This window comes from Penaeus monodon, chromosome 36, assembly GCF_015228065.2.
Source record: "Penaeus monodon isolate SGIC_2016 chromosome 36, NSTDA_Pmon_1, whole genome shotgun sequence".
NCBI classification, from domain to species: Eukaryota; Metazoa; Arthropoda; class Malacostraca; order Decapoda; family Penaeidae; genus Penaeus; species Penaeus monodon.
The window spans coordinates 29,684,693-29,707,186 of NC_051421.1; the positions used below are offsets into that span (position 1 = coordinate 29,684,693).

At 51.2% G+C, this 22,494-nt stretch overlaps 1 protein-coding gene across 1 annotated transcript in view; it reads left to right on the forward strand.

The window, feature by feature from the left end:
* Positions 1-19,911, forward strand: part of LOC119595621 (RNA-binding protein 25-like) — a 23,766-nt gene extending 3,855 nt beyond the window's left edge. Inside the window, exons 4-6 of the mRNA XM_037944731.1 lie at positions 18,436-18,460; positions 18,696-18,740; positions 19,828-19,911. Of these exons, the coding sequence (XP_037800659.1) occupies positions 18,436-18,460; positions 18,696-18,740; positions 19,828-19,911 (154 nt within the window). The remainder of the gene's footprint in view (positions 1-18,435; positions 18,461-18,695; positions 18,741-19,827) is intronic.
* The last annotated feature ends 2,583 nt before the right edge of the window (positions 19,912-22,494 follow it).

The following is a 22,494-nucleotide window of genomic DNA, read 5'->3' on the forward strand; positions in this document are numbered from 1 at the left end:
GCAGCGATAAAGCAAGGGGATGAGAGGAGGCAAGAAAATAAGGCCGAGAGCGAGACAATGCGGCGTTGAAAGGGGGGGGAGGGATGGGGAGGGGGCAAGGGGCAAGGGGAGGAGGGAGGCCAGAGTGCCAGACAATTAAAGGAGATAAAACGATGTCGGCATAGGATGGGTGAGGGGGGGTGAGGGGGGAGGAAGAGGGGGGGAAGGGGAAGAGTGTTCACGATTGCGAGGGAGGTGCTTTCCATTTAGAATTCTCTTTCTCTCTGTGACTGTTTGTTGATCTCTCTCTCTCTCTCTCTCTCTCTCTCTCTCTCTCTCTCTCTCTCTCCTCTCTCTCTCTCCCTCTCCCTCTCCCTCTCCCTCTCCCTCTCTCTCCCTCTCTCTCCTCTCTCTCTCTCTCTCTCTCTCTCTCTCTCTCTCTCTCTCTCTCTCTCTCTCTCTCTCTCTCTCTCTCTCTCTCTCCTCTCTCTCTCTCTCTCTCTCTCTCTTTCGGTCTCCTTTGCCATTGTATAGAAAACAGCGAAGGAAAGAGGACAGAAAAATCTACTCGACTTTACCGAAGAACTTTTCGCTATATTCCCCTGAAGAGGCAGCCTAACGAAAGAAAAAAAAACATATGCACCAAGGGAGATAGGACAAACAAGTAGGCAGGCAGGCAGGCAAGCAGGCAGGCAGGCAAGCAGGCAGGCAAGCAGGCAGGCAGGCAAGCCGAAACAAGGAGAGGGAAAGCGAAAGGCAGCCGTCTCCCTTGCTTCTTTCTTTGCAATGCTGTCCCGCGCCATCAGTTGCCATGACAACGCGTCCGTCCATACATCTGGACGGCCGCGTAATCGATCAGATCATGCACGAATCACATGGACTAATTAACCTTTCTGCCCCCCTCCCCCTCTCCCCCTCTCCCCCTGGCGCCCTGCACGTTTTCTTTAAACTTGATTGGATGCATGGATGGATGCGTCCAGGCAGGCAGGCAGGCAGGCAGGCGGGCAGGCAGGCAGGCAGGCAGGCAGGCAGGCAGGCAGGCAGGCAGGCAGGCAGGCAGGCAGGCAGGCAGGCAGGCAGGCAGGCAGGCAGGCAGGCAGGCAGGCAGGCAGGCAGGCAGGCACACAGGCACACAGGCAGGCAGGCAGGCAGGCAGGCAGGAAGGCAGGCAGGCAGGCAGGCAGTCACAGACAAAAAAAAGACATTCATAGACAGTCACAGACAGTTACAAACAGTCACAGACAAAAAAGACATTCATAGACAGTCACAGGCAAATAAGCAAGTAGTCAGACAGACGACAGACGAGCAAGCAAGCAGGCAGGCAGACAGGCTGGCAGACGGACGCGCAAAGTTATGGCGAAGCAGGCGACATCAATGGGCAGTTGAGCTGCAATGTAGTAGTAGCTGCAGTGTTGCACGCACGCGATTGCTCGTAGTTCCTGGTCCTTTGAGTCAGCCAGACGTTGTTGTGTTTGTCTTAAAAGGACGTGGAGGGGGGGGATGAGGGGAAGGGAAAAGGAGGAAGGAGAGAAAGGGGAAGGAGATAGGAAGAAGGAGGGACTTGGGGAGAGGAACGAGGGGGTATGGGGAAGGAGGAAGGAAGGAGAGGGGGAGAGGGGCTTGGAAAGAGGAACGAGGGGATTGGGGATACAGGGAAAGGGAGGAGAGAAAAGTGGGAAGAGGGATGGATAAGAATAAGGGAATGGACAGAAGGGGGAAAATGAAGGAGGGGAATGGGTAGAGGGGAAAAGGGAAGGGTTGAGGAGAGGGAGGGGGAAAGGGATCATTGATTGGATAAGCGCTGGACAAGGACCCGCTTCCACAGAGGGAGGTGTTTCGGGTCGCGTGTTCTGTGAAGTGACGTGTTTGTCTTTCGCTCTTTGGGGAATTGCGTGTGTGTGTGCGTGTGTGTGTGTGTGTGCGTGTGTGTGTGGTGTGTGTGTGTGTGTGTGTGTGTGTGTGTGTGTGTGTGTGGTGTGTGTGTGTGTGTGTGTGTGTGTGTGTGTGTGTGTGTGTGTGTGTGTGTGTGTGTGTGTGTGTGTGTAGGAGCGTGATCGTTTGTCTGTGTATCAAAATTTGGAGTGTTTTATCTGTTATCGCGTTATCTGTGGAGTGACCTGGCAATACCCGTTCCAGAAGCGGTTATGGTTCGTTCCCTTGTGCCGTTCTTGACCTTGTGGTTGGGCAGTGGCCTGATGAGGGTCAGGGCACTGACGTGGCACTCGTATCGAAAGCGACGATGGCGGTAGTGAGAGAGATTAGATAGAAAATGAAGACATAGAGAGAGAGAGAGAGAGAGAGAGAGAGAGAGAGAGAGAGAGAGAGAGAGAGAGAGAGAGAGAGAGAGAGAGAGAGAGAGAGAGAGAGAGAGAGAGAACGTGTGTGTGTGTGTGTGTGTGTGTGTGTGTGTGTGTGTGTGTGTGTGTGTGTGTGTGTGTGTGTGTGTGTGTGTGTGTGTGTGTGTGTGTGTGTGTGACTGAGACTGTGTGACTGCGTGTGTGCGCGACAACGTGACTGTGTGACTGTATGCGTGTGCGTGTGCGCGTGCGTGTGCGCGCGCGGTGGTTGGGAGCGGGAAGGAATCGGTAGTGACTCGGTTTGGCGGAAGATGGTCACATAAACTTTAAACGGAGAGAAGAGAGCGAGAAAGACGGGCGATGCTGTAGGCCAGAAGGAGGCGGGGAAGGGAACGGAAGAATTAGAAGAGAAAGGAAGTGCACGAAGAGGGAAATGCGGAGGGAAAAGAGAAAGGACGAAGAAGGAATTGACGACGAAAAAGCGGACGAAGGCGAGGACTAGGAGAGCTGAAACGAGGAACGACTTATTTCAAGGTCGGGGCGATTTGGTATTGATTCATCTGTAGATACACCGTGTGCTTGGGTTAGCTGTGTGGGTGTGCGTCCCTACTCTGCCTGTGTGTGTGCGTGTGCGTGTGTGTGTGTGCGTGTGTGTGTGCGTGTGTGTGTGCGTGTGTGTGCGTGTGTGTGCGTGTGTGTGTGTGTGTGTGTGTGTGTGTGTGTGTGTGTGTGTGTGTGTGTGTGTGTGCATGTTAACGCATGCTCACGCGCTTTCGAGTGCCTGTGTGTGTGCGTGTGTGCGTGCATGCGAGACGGGGGTGAGAGAGTAGGAGAGGGGAGAGGGAGGGGGGTGACTCTCCGACGAGCAATCCCGGCGTGCAACAGGTCTTTTTATGAGGTACTGCCTTTCTTTGTTCGTTGCAAGGCGTGTGGGAGGGTGCGCTTTGTAGAGTGCGTTTGTGCGTGCATGCGTGAGTGAGGAGGGTTTGTGTGGCGGGGTTTCCAGGAATAGAAGCCCGCCTCCTTTATTAAGTCGCTATTCAATTTTTTTTTCTGTCTTTCTCTGCCACGCCCCTTCCTTCCGTCGCTCCCTGCGTTCTCTGGCTTCATTTTCCTTCTCCCTTCCTCCGTTTCCCTTGCTTCGCTGTCTCCTTCATCCTTCTTTCCCTTTTTCCCTTTTTTCTCATCTCTCTCTCCTCTCATTTCTGTCGTTCCCTCTCCTTCTCTCATTCCCTTCTTCTATTTCTTCTTCCTCTTTCTCTCTTTAATCCTTCCCCGCTCCGTTACTCATTGGAATTGCGGTGTTGTCGCCGGTGCGAAGAGAAAACGAAGAGAGAGAGAGAGAGAGAGAGAGAGAGAGAGAGAGAGAGAGAGAGAAAGAGAGAGAGAGAGAGAGAGAGAGAGAGAGAGAGAGAGAGAGAGAAAGCAGAGAGAGAGAGAGAAAGCAGAGAGAGAGAGAGAAGAGAGAGTGAGAGAGAAGAAGAGAGGAGAGAGAAAGAGAGAGAGAGAGAGAAGAGAGAGAGAGAGCAGAGAAGAGAGAGAAACAGAGAGGAGAGAAGAAACGAGAGAGGAGAGAGAGAGGAGAGAGAAGAGAGAGAGAGGAAGAGAGAAACAGAGAGTGAGAGAGAAACAGAGAGTGAGAGAGAAACAGAGAGTGAGAGAGAAACAGAGAGTGAAAGGAGAGAGAAACAGAGAGTGAGAGAGAAAGAGTGAGAGAGAAAAAAGTGAGAGAGAAAAAAAGAGTGAGAGAGAAAAAGAGTGAGAGAGAAACGAGAGAAGAGAAAAGAGAGTGAGAGGAAAGAGAGTGAGAGAGAAACAGAGAGAGAGAGAGAGGCGGTGGGGGGGGGGGGGGGTAAAAGGGGAAAAGGGTGAGGAAGTGGGGGGGCGGGGGGGGGGGGAGTTGTTGGAGTAAAACCCTTTTTTCCCGTCTTTTTTTTTTTAATTCTTAATTATCCTTTTCGTTTTGGTTATCCCACGCCAAAACCCGTACCCCACCAAAAGACCCTTTGAGAGACAGCCGACAGGATTTATTTTTGTGCCCAAAACTTCTGTACCGTTGCCCCATTACTTCCGTTATCTTTTCTGCATGATTTTTTTATCTTATCTGAATTTAAACACTCTCACTTTTTCACGGGTAAGCTGATTTGTCTGCCCCCCTTTTAAGGGGACTCACACCCGAGTGTTTATCCCTGTTTAAGGGTTTTGGTGGGGGCCCTCCCTTTGGGGAGGGGGAGAAGGGGGCGGGGGGGGATGGAAAGGGGGGGGAGAAGGGGGAAAAGGAAAGGGAAGGGGGGGAAAGGGGAAAAAAAAGGAGAAATGGAGAAAAAGGGGGGTGGGGGAAGGGGAAAAGGAAAAGGGGAAAGGGGGGAATGGGAGAAAAGGGGAAAGGGGAAGGGGAAAAGGGGGGGGAAGGGAAAGGGGGAGGGTGGATGAAGGGGGGTCGTTTGGGGGGAAAAAGGAAGAAGGGGGAAAAGGGGAAATTAAGAGGGGAAAGGGGGGACCCGTAGGGGAAAATGGAGAGAAAATGGGGAGAGGAAGGAAAGGAAAAAATTGGGAGGGAAAATGGAGGGGGGAGGTTTGGAAAAGGGGGGAAATTTGGGGGGAGGGAAAGGGTAAAAATTGGGGAGGGAAAAAAAGGGAAAAAAAGGATTTAAGGGGGCCCCGGGAAAAGGGGGGGAAAAAAAAAAGGGGGGGGGGGGGTAGAGTAGGGCAAAAAAAGGGGGAAAAAGAAGGGCGGGGAAAAATAAAGGGGAAAAAGGGAGAGCAAAGGAAATGGGAAAAAGGAAATTTAAAAGACAGTGACACACGCACACGCACACCCCACGCAAAACGCACACGCCCAACACCCCAAAACCACCAAAACGCACACCCCAACCCCAACAAAACAACCCCACACACACACACACACACACACAAAACCCCACAACACACACAACACACACAACAACACACACACACAACCCCACAAAACACACACCACACACCACACGCCCCCACACAGCAATTTTCTCCATTAAACCCCAATTTCCAAAAAAAACGGAAAATTTTCAACTGGAAAAGAAAAAAGCGAACGGAAAAGGGACACGGGGGGGAGAAAGGAGAGAGACGGAGATAAAGAGGGAGGTTTGGCCGGGTTTGGGAGCGAAAAAAAGCAAAGGGGGGTGAGAGGAGGCCCTGAAAATAAGGCCGAGAGCGAGAAATGCGGCGTTGAAAGGGGGGGGGGGGATGGGGAGGGGGCAAGGGGAAAGGGGGAGGAGGGAAAGGGCCAAAAGTGCCAGACAATTTAAAAGGGGATAAAACGATGTCCCCATAGGAAAGGGTGAGGGGGGGTTTAGGGGGAGGAAAAAGGGGGGGAAGGGGAAAGGGGTGTTCACGAAAAGCGAGGGAGGGGGCCCCTTTTCCCTTTGAAAATTTTTCTTTCTCTTGTGACTGTTTGTTGAAAAACTCTCTCCCCCTCTCTCCTCTCCTTTTTTCTTCTCTCTCTATTTTCCCCTCTCTTCTCTCTCTCCCCTCTTTTCTCTCGGGCTCTCCCCTCTCTCCTCTATTTTTTCTCCCTTCTCCCCCTCCCCCTTCCCCTTCCCCGTTTTTCCCCCTCCCTTCCCCCTTCTCTCCCCCTCCCCCTCCCCCTCTCTCTCTCCCACTCTTCCCCTCTCTCTCTTTCTCTCTCTTTTTCTCTCTCTTCTTTTCTCTCTCTCTCTCCCCCTCCTCTTTTTCTTTTAAAACTCTCCCCTTTTCTCCCTCTCTCTCTTCTAATTCTTATTACTCTTTCTCCCCCTCTTTCCCTCTTCCCTCTCCTTTTCCCTTTTCCCCCCTTTTCCCTAAACCCCCCCCTCCCCCCCTCCCCCCCCCCTCTCTTCTCTCTCTCCCCTTCTCTCCCTCTCTCCCCTCTCTCTCTCCTCTTCCTTTTCTCTCTCTCCTCTTTTCTCTCTTTTCTCTCTTTTGGTTCCTTTTCCATGTATAGAAAACAGCGAAGGAAAAAAGGGGCCCCCGAAAAAAAACTACTCGATTTTAACCCAAGGAACTTTTTTGCTATATTTCCCCCGAAAAAGGCAGCCTAACCAAAGAAAAAAAAAAAATATGCACAAGGGGATAGGAAAACAAGGGAGGCAGGCAGGCCAAGGAAGCAGGCAGGGGAGGGAAGGGAAAGGGAGGGAAAGCAAAAAGGCAGGGAAGCCCGGGAAAAAAAGGAGAGGGGAAAAGCGAAAAAGGGAGCCGTTCCCCTTGGGTTCTTTTTTTGCCCAAAAGCTGTTCCCCGCCCCCTCAGTTGCCATGACAAAAGCGTCCGCCATACATTGGACGGCCCCGTAATCGATCAAAAATCATGCACCCAATCACAGGGCTAAAATTTAAACCTTTTCGCCCCCCCCCCCCCCCCTCCCCCCCCTCCCCCTGGGGCCCTGCACGTTTTCTTAAACTTGAAATTTGGGTGCAGGATTTTTGGATGCGTTTCCAAAAGGAGGGACGGCCCGGCCAGCAGGCAGGCAGGCCCGGCAGGGCAGGCAGGCCCGGCACACCCGGCAGGGGCAGGCCCCCGGGGGCAGGCCCCGGCAGGCGGCCCGGCCAAAAGGGAGGGCAGGAAGGCCCCGGCCCCGGGCCCGGCAGGCCCGGCAGGCCCGGAAGGCAGGGCAGGCAGGCCAAAACAAAAAAAAAAAGACCATAGACAGTCACAGAACCCGTTACAAAAAAGTCACAGGGAAAAAAAAAAACATTCATAGAAAAGTCAAAAGGCAAAAAAAGCAAGTAAATAAAACAAACGGAAAAGACCGACAAGCAAGCAGGCAGGCCCCCAAAAAGGCTGGCCCGCCGGGGGCCCCCAAAGTTAAAAGGCGAAGCCCGGCCCACAAAACAAGGGGCAGTTGAGCTGCCAAAGTAAAATAGTAGCTGCCCGTGTTGCCCCCGCACGCGATTGCTCGTAGTTCCTGGGGCCTTTTTGGGCCCGCCAGGGCGTTGGGTTTTGGTTTTGTCTTAAAGGAAACCCTGGGGGGGGGGGGGGTGAGGGGAAGGGAAAAGGAGGAAGGAAAAGAAAAAGGGGGAAAAGGGGATGGAAAAAAGGAGGGACTTGGGGAAAAGAGGGCGGTGGGGGTTTTGGGGGAAGGGGGAAAGAAAGGAAGGGGGGGGGGAGAGGGGCTTGGAAAGAGGGAACCCAGGGGAAAATTAAGGGGAAACAAAAGGAAAGGGGGGAAAAGGGGAAAGGGGGGAGGGAAAAAGGGGGAAAAGGGAAAGGAAAAAGAATAAGGGGATGGACAGAAAGGGGGGAAAAAGAAAGGAGGGGAATGGGTGGAGGGGAAAAAAAAGGGAAGGGGGTTTAGGAGAGGGAGGGGGGAAAGGGATCAATTTATTGGATAAGGCTGGACAAAAGGGGCCCCGCTTTCCCCAGAGGGAAAGGGGTTTCGGGTTTGCGTGTTCTTGAAGGGCTTTGTTCTTTCGCTCTTTGGGGAAGGGGTGTGTTGTGTGGTGCCCTGGGTTTTGTTTGGTGTGCCCCTTTTGGTGTTTGCCTGTTGGGTGGTGTGGGTGGTGCTTTTTGCCCCCCGGGGGGGGGTCGGTGGGGTTGGTGTGCGTGTTGTGTATGGGGGGGGTTTTTGTTGGTGTTAGTGTTTTCGTATGTGTTTTGTTTTGGTTTGGTTTTGGTTGGGGCTGTGTGGTTTTGCTGTGTGTGGGGGTGTGTGTGTGTGTTTTGTGGTGTGTGTGTGTGGTTTTGTGTTTTGGGGGGTGTGTGTGTGTGTGGTGGCGTGTGTGTGGGTTTTTGTGTGGGGGGTGTAGGAGCGTGATCGTTTTTCTGTGTATCCAAAAATTGGAGTGTTTTATCGGGTTTATCGCGTTATCCCGTGGAAAGGACCTGGCAATAACCCCTTTCCCGAAAGCCCGGGGATGGTTCGTTCCCTTTTGCCGTTCTTTACCTTTTGGTTGGGCAGTGGCCCCGTTTAAAGGGGCCCGGGCCCCCTGACGTTTGGCACCCGTATCGAAAGCGACGATGGCCCCGGTAGTGAGAGAAAATTAGAAAAAGAAATGAAGACAAGGGAAGAAAGAGAGAGGGGAGAAAGGGGACCCCCGAGAAAAGGGAAAAGAGGAAAGGGAGGAGAGAAAGGAGAGAGAGGGAAAAGGAGAGAATTTGGGGGAAAAATGAAAAAGGAAAAGAGAGAGAGAGAACGTGTGTGTGTGTGGATTGGGGTGTGGGGTGTGTGGGGGTGTGTGGTTGTGTGTGGGGGTGTGTGGGTGTGTGTGGGTGTGAGATGTGGTGTTTTGATTTAGACTGTGGAATGCGTGTGGCGCGACAACGTGATGTGTGAAATTTTGCGTTTTGGGCCCCTGGGAAGCCCCGTGGTGTGCGCGCGCCCGGGGGTTTGGGGAGCGGGAAGGAACGGTTTGTGACTCGGTTTGGGGAAGAAAGGGACCAAAAATTTAAAGGGGAGAAGAAGCGGGGGAAAGAGGGCGATGCTTAAAGGCCCGAAGGAGGCGGGGGAAGGGAACGGAAGAAATTTGAAGAGAAAGGAAGTGCACGAAGAGGGGAAATGCGGAGGGGAAAAGAGAAAAGGAAAGAAGGGAAGGGGAATTGGGGCGAACGAAAAAGCGGGAACAAGGCCCAGGGCTAAAGGGGAGCTGAAACGAGGAAAGACTTATTTCAAGGTCGGGGGGATTTGGGATTGATTCATCTGTAGAAAAACCGTGTGCCCTTTGGGGTTTGCTGTGGGGTTTTTCCCTCCCTACTTGCCCTGGTGTGTGGTGTAGTGGTTGTGTTGTGTGGTGTGGTTTTTGTGTGTGTGGGGTTTTGGTTGTGTTGTGGGGTGTGTGTGGGTTGTGTGTGTGCCCCTTTGTTTGTGGTGTGTGTGGGGCGGGTAATTGTGTGTGTGTTTTGGTTCCCTGTTTGTTTCTTTTGGGGTGTGTGTGTGTGTGGGTGGGTTGGGGTGTTGTGTGTGTGTGTGTTGGTGTGTGTTGTTGTGTGTGTGTTGTATGCATGTTTTTAAAGCATGCTCACGCGCTTTTGAGTGCCTGTGTGGGTTTTCGTGTGGCGTGCATGCGAGGGCGGGGGTGAGGGTAGGAGGGGGGGGAGGGGGGGGGGGGGGTGACTTCCGAGAGCCCAAACCCGGTGCGTTTTCCAAAAAAGGTCCCCCTTTTTTTAAAGGTACTGCCTTTCTTTTTTTGTTGCAAGGCCCCCTGTGGGAGGGTGCCCCTTTGTAGAGTGCGTTTGTGCGTGCCCCTGCCCTGGGGTGAGGGGGTTTGTGTGGCCGGGGTTTCCAGGAATAGAAAACCCCCCCCCTCCTTTTTTAAGTCGCTATTCAATTTTTTTTTCGTCTTCCCCTGGCCCCCGCCCCCCTTCCCCTTTTCCCTCGGCCCCCCCTGCGTTCTCCCGGTTCATTTTCCTTTCCCTTCCTCCGTTTCCCTTGCTTTGCCCGTTTTCCTTCACCTTCTTTTCCCTTTTCCCTTTTTTTTCCTCTCTCTCTCCTCTCATTTTCTGTCGTTCCCTCTCCTTCTTCATCCCTTTCCCTTTTATTTTTCTTCCTCTTTCTCTTTTAATCCTTCCCCCCCCTCCGTTACTCATTGGAATTGCGGTGTTTTCGCCGGTTTTGGGAAAAGGGAAAAAGGGAAAAGAGAGAGAAGGGGAAAAGAGATGAGAGGGGAAAAGCAGACCCGGAAAGGGGAGAAAAAGAAAAAGGGGAGAAAAGAAGAAGAGAAAAAAAAGGGGAGAACCCAGAGAAACCAGAAAAGAGAGGAAGAGAAACAGAAGGGGAGAGAAACCCGGGGAGGGGGGAGAGAAACAGAGAGGAAAGAGAAACAGAGAGGGGAAAAAGAGAAAGAGAGGATGAAAAGGGGAAACAGAAAGTGAGGAAAACAAGCGAGGAGAGGGAAACAGAGAGGGGGAGAGAAAAGAGAGGAGGAAGAAACAGAAAAGGAGAAAAAAGCAACAGAGGGGGAAAAGAAAAGAGATGAGAGCAAAAAGAGAGTGGGGAGAGAAAAAGAGGGTTTTGGGAGAAAAACAGAGACGGGGAGAGAAAAGAGAGGAAAAAGAGAAAACCGAGAGGAGGGGAAAAAAGAGGGAGAGAGAAAAAGAGATGAGAGGAAACAGGAGGAAGAGGGGAAAAAAAAGAGAAAAAGGGGAGAGAACAAGAATGAGAGAGGAAAAGAGAGGAAAAGGGGGAAAAGAGAAAATTTAAGGGAAGAAGAACAGGGGAAAATGAGAGAGAAACAAAAGTGAGAGAGAAAAAGAGATGGAAGAGAAAAAAAGAACGGGAAAAGAGAAAACCCAAAAAGGGGGGAGGAGGAACCAGAGAGAGAAAAAGGCGGAAAACAGGGGAAAGAATGGAGAAAAGAGAGGGGGAGGAGAAACAGAAAAATGGAAAAAAAAAACAGAGAGGGGGAAAAGAAAAAAAAGAGAGTGTGAAGAGAAACGAGATGAGAGAGGGGAAAAGAGAAGTTGGGGAGAGAAAAGAGAATGGGGAAAAAAAAGAGGGAAGAGAGAAACCCCGAGATTGAGAGGCGGGGAAAAGAGAAAAAGGAGATTGAAGGGGGAAAACCGGGGAGTGAGAGAAAAAAAAGAGGAGTGAAGAGAAACAGAGATGAAAAAGGAGAGGAAAAAGAGAGTGAGGAGAAAAAGAAACAGAGAAGGAGAGAGAAACAAAGGGGAGGGAGAGAGGAAAAACAGAGGGGAGAGAAACGAGAAGGGGAGAGAAAAGAGAGGAAGAGAGAAATTTTTTTTTGGGGAGAGAGTTTTAAAAAGAGAGAGAGAGAGGAGAGGAAGGGGAGGAGGAGAGAGAGGAAAAAGGAGGAGAGAAGAGAGGGAAAGAAAAGGGAAGAAAGAAGAGAAAAGAGAGAGGGGGAAAAAACAGAGAGGGGAGAGAGAAAAACCCAAGGGGGAGAGAAGAGAGAGGGAAACAGAGAGGAGAAAGAGTGAGAAAAGAGGGAGAAAATGAGAGAAAAGGAGAAAAAAGGAAAGGGGGAGAGAGAGCCGTGGAAAGGAGAGAGGAGAGAAAGAAGGGGAAGCGAGGAGGAGAAAGGAAAGAAAGAGAGGGAAAAACGAGGGGAGAGAGAGAAAAGAGAGAGAGAGGGGGGGGAGAGGAAGAGAGAAAGAGAGGGGGGGAGAAAAGAGAGGATAGGGGGGGGAAAGGGGAGGAGAGAGAAAAAGAGGGGGGGGAGAAAAAGGGGGGAGGGAAAAGAAAAAGGGGTAAAAGAAGCAGGGGAAGAAGGGGGGAAGGGAAGAGAGGAGAGGAGGGAGAGGGGAAAGAGAGGGAAAAGGAGAGGGGGGAGAGGAGAAGGGGAGAGAGAGGGGGGAAGAGAGAGAAGGGGAGAGAAGGGGGGAAGGGGAGAAGAGAGAGAGGGGAGAAGGGGGAGAGGGAGAAAAAGAAAAGGGGAGGGGGGGGAGAGGAGGGGAGAGGAGGGGGGGGAGAGAGAGAGAGAGAGAGGGGGGGGAGAGGAGAGAGAGAGAGAGAGGGGGGAGGGGGAGGAAAAGAGATAGAAGGGGGGGAGAGGAGAGAGGGGAGGGGGGGGGGGAGAGAAGAGGGGGGGGAAAAAGACCCTTGAGAGGAGAGAGAAGAGGGGGGGGAGGGGGAAAAAGGAGAGAGGGGGGGGGGGGGAAAAGAGAGAAAAGGGGGGGAGGGAAGGGGGGGAAAGGGGGAGAAAAGAGAGGGGGGGGAGAGGAGAGAGAGAGGGGGGGAGAGGAGAGAAGAGAGAGCGGGGGGAGGGGAGAGAGAGGGGGGAGAGGAGAAAAAGGGGGGAAAAGGAAAAGAGAGAGGGGAAAAGGGAGAGAGGGATTCAAGGGGAGAGAGGAAAAAGGGGAGAGAGAGAAAAAGGGGGGGGGAGGGGGAAATTTGGAGAGGGGAGGGGGGAAAATGGGGGGAAAGTGGAGGGGGAAAAGGGAGAGGGGGAGGACGAAAAGGGAAAAGGGAGAAAAAGAGAAGGGGAGGGGAGAAAAAGAGAGGAGAAAAACGAAAAGGAGAGAGAGAGAAAAGGAAAGATAGAAAGGGGGAAAAAAGGGGAGAGAGAGGAAAAGGAGGAAGAGAAAAAGGAGAGAGAGAGAAAAGGGAGAGAGGGGAAAAGGGGGGACGAGAAAAAGAGAAAAAGGAGGGGAGGGAGAGAGAGGGGAGAGGGAAAAAGAAAAGAAGGAGGGGGGAGGGGAGAGGAGAGGGGAGAGAGGGAGAGAGAGAGAGGGGGGATGAAAAGGGGGGAGAGAAAGGGGGGAGAGAGGGAAAGGGGAGGGGGGGGGAGAGAGAGAGAGGGGGAAAAGAGAGAGGGGGAAAAGAAGAGAGAGGGAAGGGGAGGGGGGAAAATGGAGAGAGAAACGAGAGAAGAGAGGGAAAGGGAGGGGAGGAAAGAGGGGAGGGACGAGAGAAAAAAGGGGGGGGGAGGGGAGAGAGGGGGAGAGGGGAAAGAGAGAGAGAGGAGAGAGGGGAAGGGGGTTAAGAAAAGAAAAGAGGGGGATTGGGGAGAGGAAAGGAGAGGAAGGCCGGGGAAGAAAAGAGAGAGAGAGAGGGGACCCAAAAGAGGAAAAGAGAGAGGTTTGAGAGAGGGAGGAGGAGAGAGAGGGAGAAGGGACGATAAAAGAAGAGAGGCGAGAGGAAGGGGAAAAACGGGGAGAGGGGAGGGGGGAGGAGAGGAGGCAAAGAGGCAGAAGGGAGAGCGAGAGCGGAGGAGAGGGGGAAGAGGGAGGGGCGAGAGGAGAGAGGGAGAGAGAAGGGGAAAAAGCGAGGGACGGAGAAATAAATTTACGGGGGAAGGGGAACCAGGTTTCCATGGGAACCCAGTGGGGAGAAGAGAAGGGTTTGGAAAAAGGGAAAAAAGGAGAAGTTTAGAGGGGAAGGGGAGGAGGAAAGAAAAGAGGGAAAAGAGGGAAAAGGGGAGGGCGGGGGTGGAAAGGAAGAAAGGGAGAAAGGGGAGGGGAAAGAGGGATGAGGGGAAGAGGGAAGAGAAAGGGGAGGGAAAGGGAAGAGGGAAGACGAAAGGAAAGGGGGAAAAAAGGCAGAAGGGGAGAGAAAAACCAGAAGCGGGGGGGTGGTAGACGGGAGGGGGTTTTGGGGCTTAAAGGAAGGCCCCGAGCGGTTTTTGGTGCGTTTGGAGGAGGAGGAAGGTTTTTGGGGGAAAAGGGAGGGAGGGGGAGGGAAAAGGGGCCTGAGAGGGGGGGCGGAGGTGGGTGGGTTGGTGGGGGGGGTGGGGGGGTTTGGGAAGGGGGGGGCCGGGGGGTCTTGGTGGGGGGTTTTTTGGCGCGTGGCGACCCGGAGGGGTGAGACCCAAAGAAGAGCAAAGGCCAAGGGGAAATACGTAGAAGGAAAAGGCCCCGGGGGAAAGAATTTTTCCCCCAGAAACAAAGGGAGGAATTGGGGGGAAGACCCCCACAAAACAGCCGCCGTTAAACAGAATAAGGAAGGAAGAAAGAGCAACGAATTTTAATTTAAAAGATTTAAAAAAGAAAACAGAAGGGGGGGCGGGCCCCCCCAAAAAATTCTAAACCCCCACATTTTTAACCCTTTTGAAGGCGAATTTTAAACAGGGGACAAAGGGGCCCCGGAGGGAGAAAAGGAGGTTGCAAGAAAGGGGTAGGAAATTGGTGCACGTGGGTTAGCGATAGGGAGCGGAGGCCCGGACCGAACCCCAAAAAGGGCTCAAAGGGGATAGGTTGGGGGGGGGGGGCGCTCCAAACCGGGAGAGGAAAATGGGAAGGGAAAAGACAGGAGGGGGAAGAGAGAGGAAAAAAAGGGTTTAGCCAGGATGGGGGGGATGGAGGGGAGGGGGGGAAAGGAGAGAAGAAGAGAAGAGGGGACGAGAGAGATGAGAGAAACCGAGAGAAGAGGGAAAAAGGAAAAAAAAAATTTGAGAGCCAAAGGGAGAAGGGAAAAAGGGTTTGGGGATGAGGGTGGGAATGAAGGGGGAAAAGGGTAAGAGGGGAAAATGAGGAAAGGAGCTTTGGGAAGGGGGAAAAAAGGGGGTTTGTTAAGGGGAAGGGAAAACCGGGGGGGGGGCGGAAAGGATTTTTGGGGGGGGGGTGTGGCGGGGGGTTGGGGGGGGTGGGGGGGGGGGGGGGGGGGGGGGGTTTGGGGAGGTGCGATGCGGCGAGGGGGGAGGGGGAGGGCCGGAAGGGGTTTTTCGGGAGCAGAAAGGGGGGTAAAAATTTTGAAAGGATGGGGCAGAAAGGAGCGAAAAAAAGAAGGCAAAAAGATGGAAGCCTTTTCCGGTTTAAACATAGACCAAAAGACAGCCCGGGGGTTTTGGTTTTTAAGAAAAAAGGCGGCCCTGGGAAAAGGGGGGGAAAAGCCAGCCGAGGGGCCGGGGGCAGGGAAGACGGGGGCCCGTTTTGCTTGGGTTTCATGCGGAGGGTTTTTTAAAAAAGGGCTTTTCTTTTTGGGGAGGGGGAAGGAACAGAGGGGATGGGTTGGGGGCGGGAAGGGCAAGGAGGGAGGGGGGGGGGGGGAAAAGAGGGGAAAAAGGAGGGGAAGGGGAAGGGGGAGGGAAAGACAACTCGAGAGACAGGAGGAAGGGCGGGGGAAGGGGGGGAGGGAAGGGGGGAAGGGGTTTTAAGGGAAAAAGAAAAAACTCAATTAATTAACAACCTTTCGAAGGGCCCCCGGGGAAGAAGAAAATAAACAGAGAAAATTAGATACCCGGGCCCCAAAAAAGGAAAACATAAATAAACATACAACAAAATAAAAAAAGTTGGGTTAAAAGAACCCCCCCCCCGGAAGGATGCGAAAGGAAGCGGGAAAAGGAGGTCCGAAATGGGGGGGGTTCCGGGGGGGGGGAGGAGGGGGGTGGGGGCCGGGGGGAATAAGGGGGAAGGCCCCCCTTTCCTGCGACTGGGGGAAAAGGGTAGAGGTGGGGTTTTGTTTCCCCTTTTGGGGTTTAAAATTTTTTTTTATCCTTTTGAAAGAAAAGGAAAATTTTTGGGGGAAAAAAGGGGGAAAAGGGGGAGCGGTGGGGGGGAAAAAGGGGGGGGGCGGGAGGGATTAGAAGGAGGGTTAAAAGGAAAAAGGGGGTGTTTTTAAGGGGATTTGGAGGGAGGGGAAAAAAAGGGCCCAAAACGAACCCCAAAATAGTGGTGGGGGGCCCCGGTTTTGGAAGTTTGCTTTTCCTTTAATTTTGGGTTGGCCTTTTTGCCATTGGTGCCTTAAGTCAAAAGAGGGGTGAAGGGTAATGTGGGGAGGGGGGGTTTTTTTTTTTTTCAGAACGGGGGCCCCGGGGAGTTTGTAAATTATTATAACTTTAAAAATATTTCCCCCCATAAGCAATTTCCCTTTTACAAATTCAATGTTTTGGGTTTTGAAGTTTTTTTTTCTTTCTTTCAATTATTCTTTTTTCTTTATTCCTTTTTTTTTCCCTTTACCCCCCAAATTTGTTTTCCCTTCTTTCCTTTTTTTATCCTCATTTAAAAACCACCTATCCTAATATATACTCCCCCCTTTTTTCTTTTTTTTTTTTCTTATTTTTTCTTGTTTCTTTTTAACTTTTTCCTTTTCTTCTTTCTTCTTTCATTTTTACTATAAAAATAAAAAACTCACCTAAAAAATAAAAACTCTCCTCTCTTTTTATTTATTATTATATTTTATTTTAAAAATTTTTAAAACGTCCTTTTTATATGTTAAAACCCTCTCTTTTTTCTCTCTCCTCTTCTTCTTCTCTTTATTTTTTTGTTTTTTTTTGCTTTTTCTTAATTTTCTTTTTCTTATAATTTTTCTTTTTCTTTTTTTTTTTTTTTTTTTTTTCTTTTTTTTTTTTTTTTTTTCTTTTTTCCCGTGGGGTTTTTTTTCTTTTTCCCTTTTTCTCCCTTAATCTTTTTCTCTCCCCTTCCTTTTTCTTTTCTTTTTCTTTTACCTTTATTTCTTACAACTCCCTTTGTTTCTCTTTTTTTTTTTTTTTTTTTCTTTTTTTTATTTTTTTTTTTCTTTGGTTTTCCCTATTTCTTCTTGCTCCACCCTCCTTTTTTTTTTTTTTTTTTTTTCCTTTTTCTTTTTTTTCTTTCTTTTTTTTCCGCCCCTCCCTCCTTTCTCCCTCTTTTGTTCTTCCCTTTTTCTCCCCATCTTTTTAAATTTTTTTCTTTCTTTTTGTTTCTTTTGGGTTCTTTCCTCTCTACTATTCCTTAATTTTCTTCTTTTCTTCTTTTTCTTTCCTTTTTTCCCCCCCTCTTCCTTTTTTCCCGGGGTTTTGGGTGTGGCCAGGGGAAAGGATTTTTTGCTGTCTCCTTCGGTGAAAAGGGAGCCCGGCAAAAAGCCCGGGTTTGGTTGAAATCCGGGCCCTTTTGCAGGTAAATTTAAGGGTAAAAAAGGGGCGAAAAAAAGAAATTTTTTAACCCCCTTTTTCCCTTTTTGAAAAAAAACGGAAAATGGGGCCAAAAAGGAAGACCAAAAAGAGAGGTTAAAACCCAATTACAGGTTGGGCCCCCGAGGGAACAGAGATCCCCAAGTAATTCGGAAAATCCCGTTTGGTTTCGGGAAAAGGTTTTGGGGGGGTAACCCCCCCCAACCCCCCCCAATTCCCCCCCCGCCCACCCCAAAAAAGGGGAAATTTAAAAGGGGGGTTATTCAATATTAATAATTTTTTCTCGGTATTGGGGGTTTAAAAATTTTTGGGGGTTTTTTTGCTGGGTTTTTTTTTTTTTTTTTTTTCCGAATTTTTGGGCCCGGAAATCGCCGCCCCCCCCCCAAGGGAAAAAGGTTTAGCGTTGAGGGGGTAATTTAAGTCAAGGTTACTTCGGGGGCCCAAGCTAAAGTAAGGTTGGTAACAAAGCCCGTTTTAAAAACCCGGAAGGCGAAGGATGAGAGTAAAAGGGGCTTATTTGGGTAGGGGGCCTTTAAGCTTATTAAGAAAGGCGATTTTGTTTTTTATGTTCGGTGGGAAAAAAACGGGCAAAAAGGGAGTTTTCTTGTGTTAATGTGTGTGAAGGGGTTAAGGTTTGGGCTTTTGGTGTGGGGTTGGTTTGTGGGGGTTGTGGTTGGGTGGGTTTGGTGTGGTGGGCCCCGGGGGAAGTGGTTGGTTGTTTTTGGTGGGGGGCGGAAAACTTTTTCAAAATTCCCTTGGAAGTTTGGGGAGTGTGGTGTTTCCCCCGTGAAACCCCTGGGTCTTGGGATTTGGTTGGGTTGGGATCGGGGGTTGGGGGCAGGGGGTTTTACCCGGGGTTTCCCGACCCCCAATATTTTTCCCCCCCTTTTTATTCCCCCATGTGCCCTCACTCCCACTGGGAACTCCACGCCTCTCTCTCTTACCCATATCCACACGCCCCTTCCCCCATACCCACACGCCACCTCCCCCATACCCACACGCCCCCTACCATACCCACACGTCTCCCATACCCACACGCCTCTTCCCACCCTATACCCATACGCTTTCTCCCATACTCACGCCTCCTCCACATACCCACACGCCCCCTCCCATACCCACACGCCCCCTCCCATACCCACACGCCCCCTCCCATACCTATACGCCTTAAACCCCCACCCCTCCCCCGTACCACACGCCCCCCATACCCCTACCTTTAAACACAGCCCCTCCCGTACCCACACGCCCCCTCCCATACCCACCTACCTTTCAACCCACCCACCCCCGTCCCCCGCCGCTAGTTGCTAGGCCCACCCATCATGTAAGAGGTTGGTGTGTGTAAGGGTAAGGGATAAAGGAATGAAGGATGACTCAGCTGATAATACAATGTGGTCAGAGGGAAGGGGGGAGGGTGGGGGTGGGGGAGTGGGGATAGGGGATTTAGTGGGGGGATGGGGTGGATTGGGAATTGAGTTTGGGGGTGGGGGATGGGCGAGGGGAGGGGGTGTTATTAGAGGAAATGGGGTAGGATTGACTTGGAGTAGGTTTAATGTATTTTTGATAGGCCTATTATTATTTGTTTTCTCTCTCTCTCTCAGGCGAATCAGCTGTTTTATCGTCGAGGCTTTCTTTATGAGTTCCTTATCTTAGTCTTCGTTATCAGCTGCGGTAGAATTTGCGGAGGGGCGTTCGTTATAGGTGGCCGTTTCCATTTCACTATTTATTCCAGGCGTGTGTGTGTGTGTGTGTGTGTGTGTGTGTGTGTGTGTGTGTGTGTGTGTGTGTGTGTTGTGTGTCGTGCGTGCGTGCTGCGTGCGTGTGCATGCGTCCGTGTTGTGTGTCGTAATTGCCCGAGCGTTCGAGAGGCTTTGTGGTGAGCTTGGCAACACGAGGCTCGAGCTTACTGTGACTTTAATCGTGCTTTCAGGGTCAAGTTCGTGTGCCCCTCACAGGTCAGTATTGGCGGGATTGCTGAACAATAACTCCTGTTCTGCCTCATCGTTGCTCGTTGCATCGGGCGTCTTGCGGTCGCGTCCCAATTCGTCTGCGATCTAGTTTCTGGTTCTCCCCTTCTCCTTTCTCCTCCTCCTTCTCTTCTTTTGGTTTTTCTTTCGCTGGGCATTTTTTCTTAAGAGAGGATCTGTGTGGCAATGTATAAGTTGTAAATTATGTTCGAGGTATTGAAAGTTTGCCTTGGTATATTGGGAAGTTACGAGCCATGGTAGAGTAAGAGTTAGTTCTTTTCCTACATATTTGCTTTTCACTTCCTTTCGTCGCTTCGTGCGCGTTCCATCAGTGCGACGCTTATGGTTTTGTTAGCTTTCGTTTCCCACCCGTTTGTGTTTTGCAGTTTTGTTGCCATTTGCAGCACTTCAATTCGTTGTTTATATGCGTCGTTATTGCTTCCCTCAGCCGCTGGTCGCGATTTCGCTTTCGTCGCCATAATCCTGAAGGCGGTGCTGAGGCAGGAGGTGTTGGCGGCGGCACGGCCTCGCGCTTCGCTTTGCAGGGGCCGTTGAGCCGCCGGGTTAAAGAACGATGTATCTTTTTTTTTATCTTCTCCTTTTACTTAGTTTTCGTTTATTTGTATTTTATGTTTGTATAGGCGTTGTCGTTTTTTTTTTTACGTGTCTTTTTTTATGCAGGTGTGTTTTGGGATTCAAATATTTTCTCGTGAGAAGCGTCGCTGAATGTGTGTGCAAAGTCACGGTCACCGGATTCGGAGGCGGGGAAGCCACCACACAGAGGGCGTAAGAACAGCAAAAGCAACAACAACAACTGCGAAAGAGCAACAGCAATGCAGAGACGTCCACTGCTGCTCATACTTCTTTCTTTCGTGCATCGCATCGTATTTTCTGTCTCCATCTCCATCTCTTTCTCAACGCGTACTGCATAGCGGGACCAAACGGATGCACCTGTGGAATACAAAAACGGAAGAGAGGAATGGGAAACAAAGGGAAAAAAAACGAAAGATGACGCATGAAAGGAGAAAAGAAAGAAGCCAGGCGATAAAGCAGAGGCCACGAAGACGAGGACACATCTCTAGAAAAAAAAAGTTAACTATTAAGAAACAAGAACGATAATGAAGGCCAGACTGGAGGCTTGAGAAAGGGACGTACGCCGAATATTGGTCACGGTACTTAGTGGACTTGTATTTAGAGTAAATGAATAATTCGGTGGATAAATGAATCGGTACACGGTGAATAAAATGCATGACAAGATCACCACGAGATCAAACAAGGAAAGACGGAACGATCTTTGCAGTGCTCTGGTCTATCAAATAAAAAATGAGAACGTGTTCACGATTCTCAATACGCAGGCTCCCTATGGCAACGGCTACTCTTGGCAGGCTTCAAGTAACGTGGCTGCCAACCGTTCTGCTGCTCCATACAGTCTTTTTTAAGATCAGGGAGCGAATGACGCACGCTTGTTATGAATGCCTTACGAAGCGGATATTAATGTTGGTTTCACGAGTGGGGATTAGGAGGGAGAGGGAGAAGGAGAAGGAGAAGAAGGAGAAGGAGAAGGAGAAGGAGAAGGAGAGAGAAGGGAAGGAGAAGGGAGAAGGGAGGAGAAGGAGAAGGGGGAAAGGAAAAGGAGAAGGAAAAAAGGGAGAGAAAAGCGAGGAGAGCGACAGGGGAGCGAGAGAGCGAGAGGAGACGAGAGAGCGAGAGACGAAGGGGAAGCGAGGAGAGCGAGAAGAGCGGGGGGAAGCGAGAGGGAGAGAGAGAGAGAGAGAGAAGTTTAGAGGGGAGAGAGAGAGAGAGAGAAGAGAGAGAGAGAGAGAGAGAGAGAGAGAGCGAGAGAGCGAGAGAGCGAGAGAGAGAGATAGGGGACGAGGGGCGAGAGTCGAGGAAGAAGAAAGAAGCGAGAGGCAGGGGAGAGGAAGGAAGAGAGAGAGAGGAAAATGAGAAAAATAGAGAGGGAAAGAGTCAGGAGAGGCGAACTGAGAGAAGCCGAGAGAACAAGCGAAAAGATGACGACTACATGACAGACGGATGGGTGACTTGGCATAAGTGACAGTCACAGTAAGACGTTGCCAAGAGAGAGAGGGAGAGGGAGAGATATAGATAGAGATAGAGATAGAGACAGAGATAGAGATAGAGACAGAGATAGAGATAGAGATACATAGATAGAGATGAAATCGAAATGTGAGTGCCTCGAGATGAAAGGAGGAAGGACGGCCGCGCGAGAGATAAGCGCCAGAGCTTCAAGGGCGTGAGTGGCGGGGAGGGGGGGGGGGCTCAAACAGGTATGAAAAGAAGGGGAAGGGAGGGGAGAGGCAGAAAGACGATGGGGGGGGGAGTAGAGAGGAGGAGGAGGAGGAGGAGGAGGAGAGGGGTGAAGAGGAAAGGAAGAAGGAAAAGAGAAGAAAAAGAATGAGCAAGCAGAATAGAGAGAGATAAAAGCATCTCTTAAACTCCGTCTATACCCCCCCCCCCATCTCCCGCACCTCCATGAGCTCACCTGCTTGCATCTCCACGCGATCACGCCTCCCACCGCACCCACGCCGCCCCCCGCCCAGCGTAAACACACTCCTACACATCTGCACCCACGCCCATCCGTCCTCGTCCTCCTCCCCCTCCCCCCCCCCTCCCCCCCCCCTTCCCTTTCCCCCCCCCCTCCCCCTCCCTCCCTCCCTCCCTCCCTCCCTCCCTTCCCTCCCTCCCTTCCCCCCCCCTCCCTCCCTCCCTCCTCCTCCTCCTCCTCCTCCTCCTCCTCCCCCTCCTCCTTTCCTCTCCCTCCTTCCCTTTCCCCTTCCTTCCCTTCCTTCCTCCTTCCTCCCTCCCCCCCCCCTTCCCCTCCCCTCCTCCCTCCCTCCCTCCCTCCCTCCCCCTCCCTCCCTCCCTGAGCAGTGTGTTTACGCCGAGCATTTACGACATCGACCGAGCGCTGCATAATGCATGGTGGTACCGTCGGCTGGACCTGCATTGCCTGCCTGCCCGACTCGCCCGCCTTGCTTGCGTGCGAGCGTCTGCTTGCCTGAATGCCTGTCGCGCGCTCGTGGCTGTAGATCCGTGCTTTTGTGTGTGTGTGTGTGTGTGTGTGTGTATGTTTGTATGTATGTATGTGTGTATGTGTATGTTTGTGTTTGTGCGTGGGTGTGTATAGGGGGCGGGGGAGGCAAATATACACTGTACAGCATGCACGTTCACAGTCTTATAAATCTGTGGAATCAGTGTTCCCTTTACTCGGCCTTCCACCGCCCCGTGCTGCAAGGGATTATGCAACACGTCACCGGCGAGCAAGGTGCCCAGAGTGACCTTATAAGCCGGACCGCCGAAAAATGATCTCACGTCCTGCAACACTTAGGCAACTTTGTAGCCGTCTCGCCAATCGCTATTGTGTGTGTGTGTGTGTGTGTGTGTGTGTTGTGTGTGTGTGTGTGTGTGTGTGTGTGTGTGTGTGTGTGTGTGTGTGTGTGTGTGTGTGTGTGTGTGTGTGCGTGCTTTTTTTCACCCCGTTTTAAATTTTGATATTATATAAGTGTCTCTTGTCGTTGGTTATCTTGCCTGAACGGGTTATCCTAATTTGGCAAGGTAGACCGGCTTGCTGGTACCTATTTGATGCACTGCTTCCATTAACCCTCTCCCCCCCCCCTCTCTCTCTCTCTCTCTCTCTCTCTCTCTCTCTCTCTCTCTCTCTCTCTCTCTCTCTCTCTCTCTCTCTCTCTCTCATTCTTATTGTTATTATTTTTCGTCATTATAGTTATTATAATCATTTTTTTTTATTCGTATTATCATATTACCATTAAGGAACCATAAACTGACTATATTATTTTCTCTGCCGTCACTGCGAATGTCTTGTTCTGCTGCGATTCCGGGATCCTGGCCGAGGCGTCGTGTTCTGCTCGCTTGTCCGTCGAGCCGTAGATCGAGGGAGCCGGGTTGGGCGCGAGTTCCCTCTGTGACCTCTCTCGTGCAGCATGCAAGCGTGGCTGAAAATAAAACTGTCGGCAACAGGAATTTTTCCCTTTTGTTGTGTG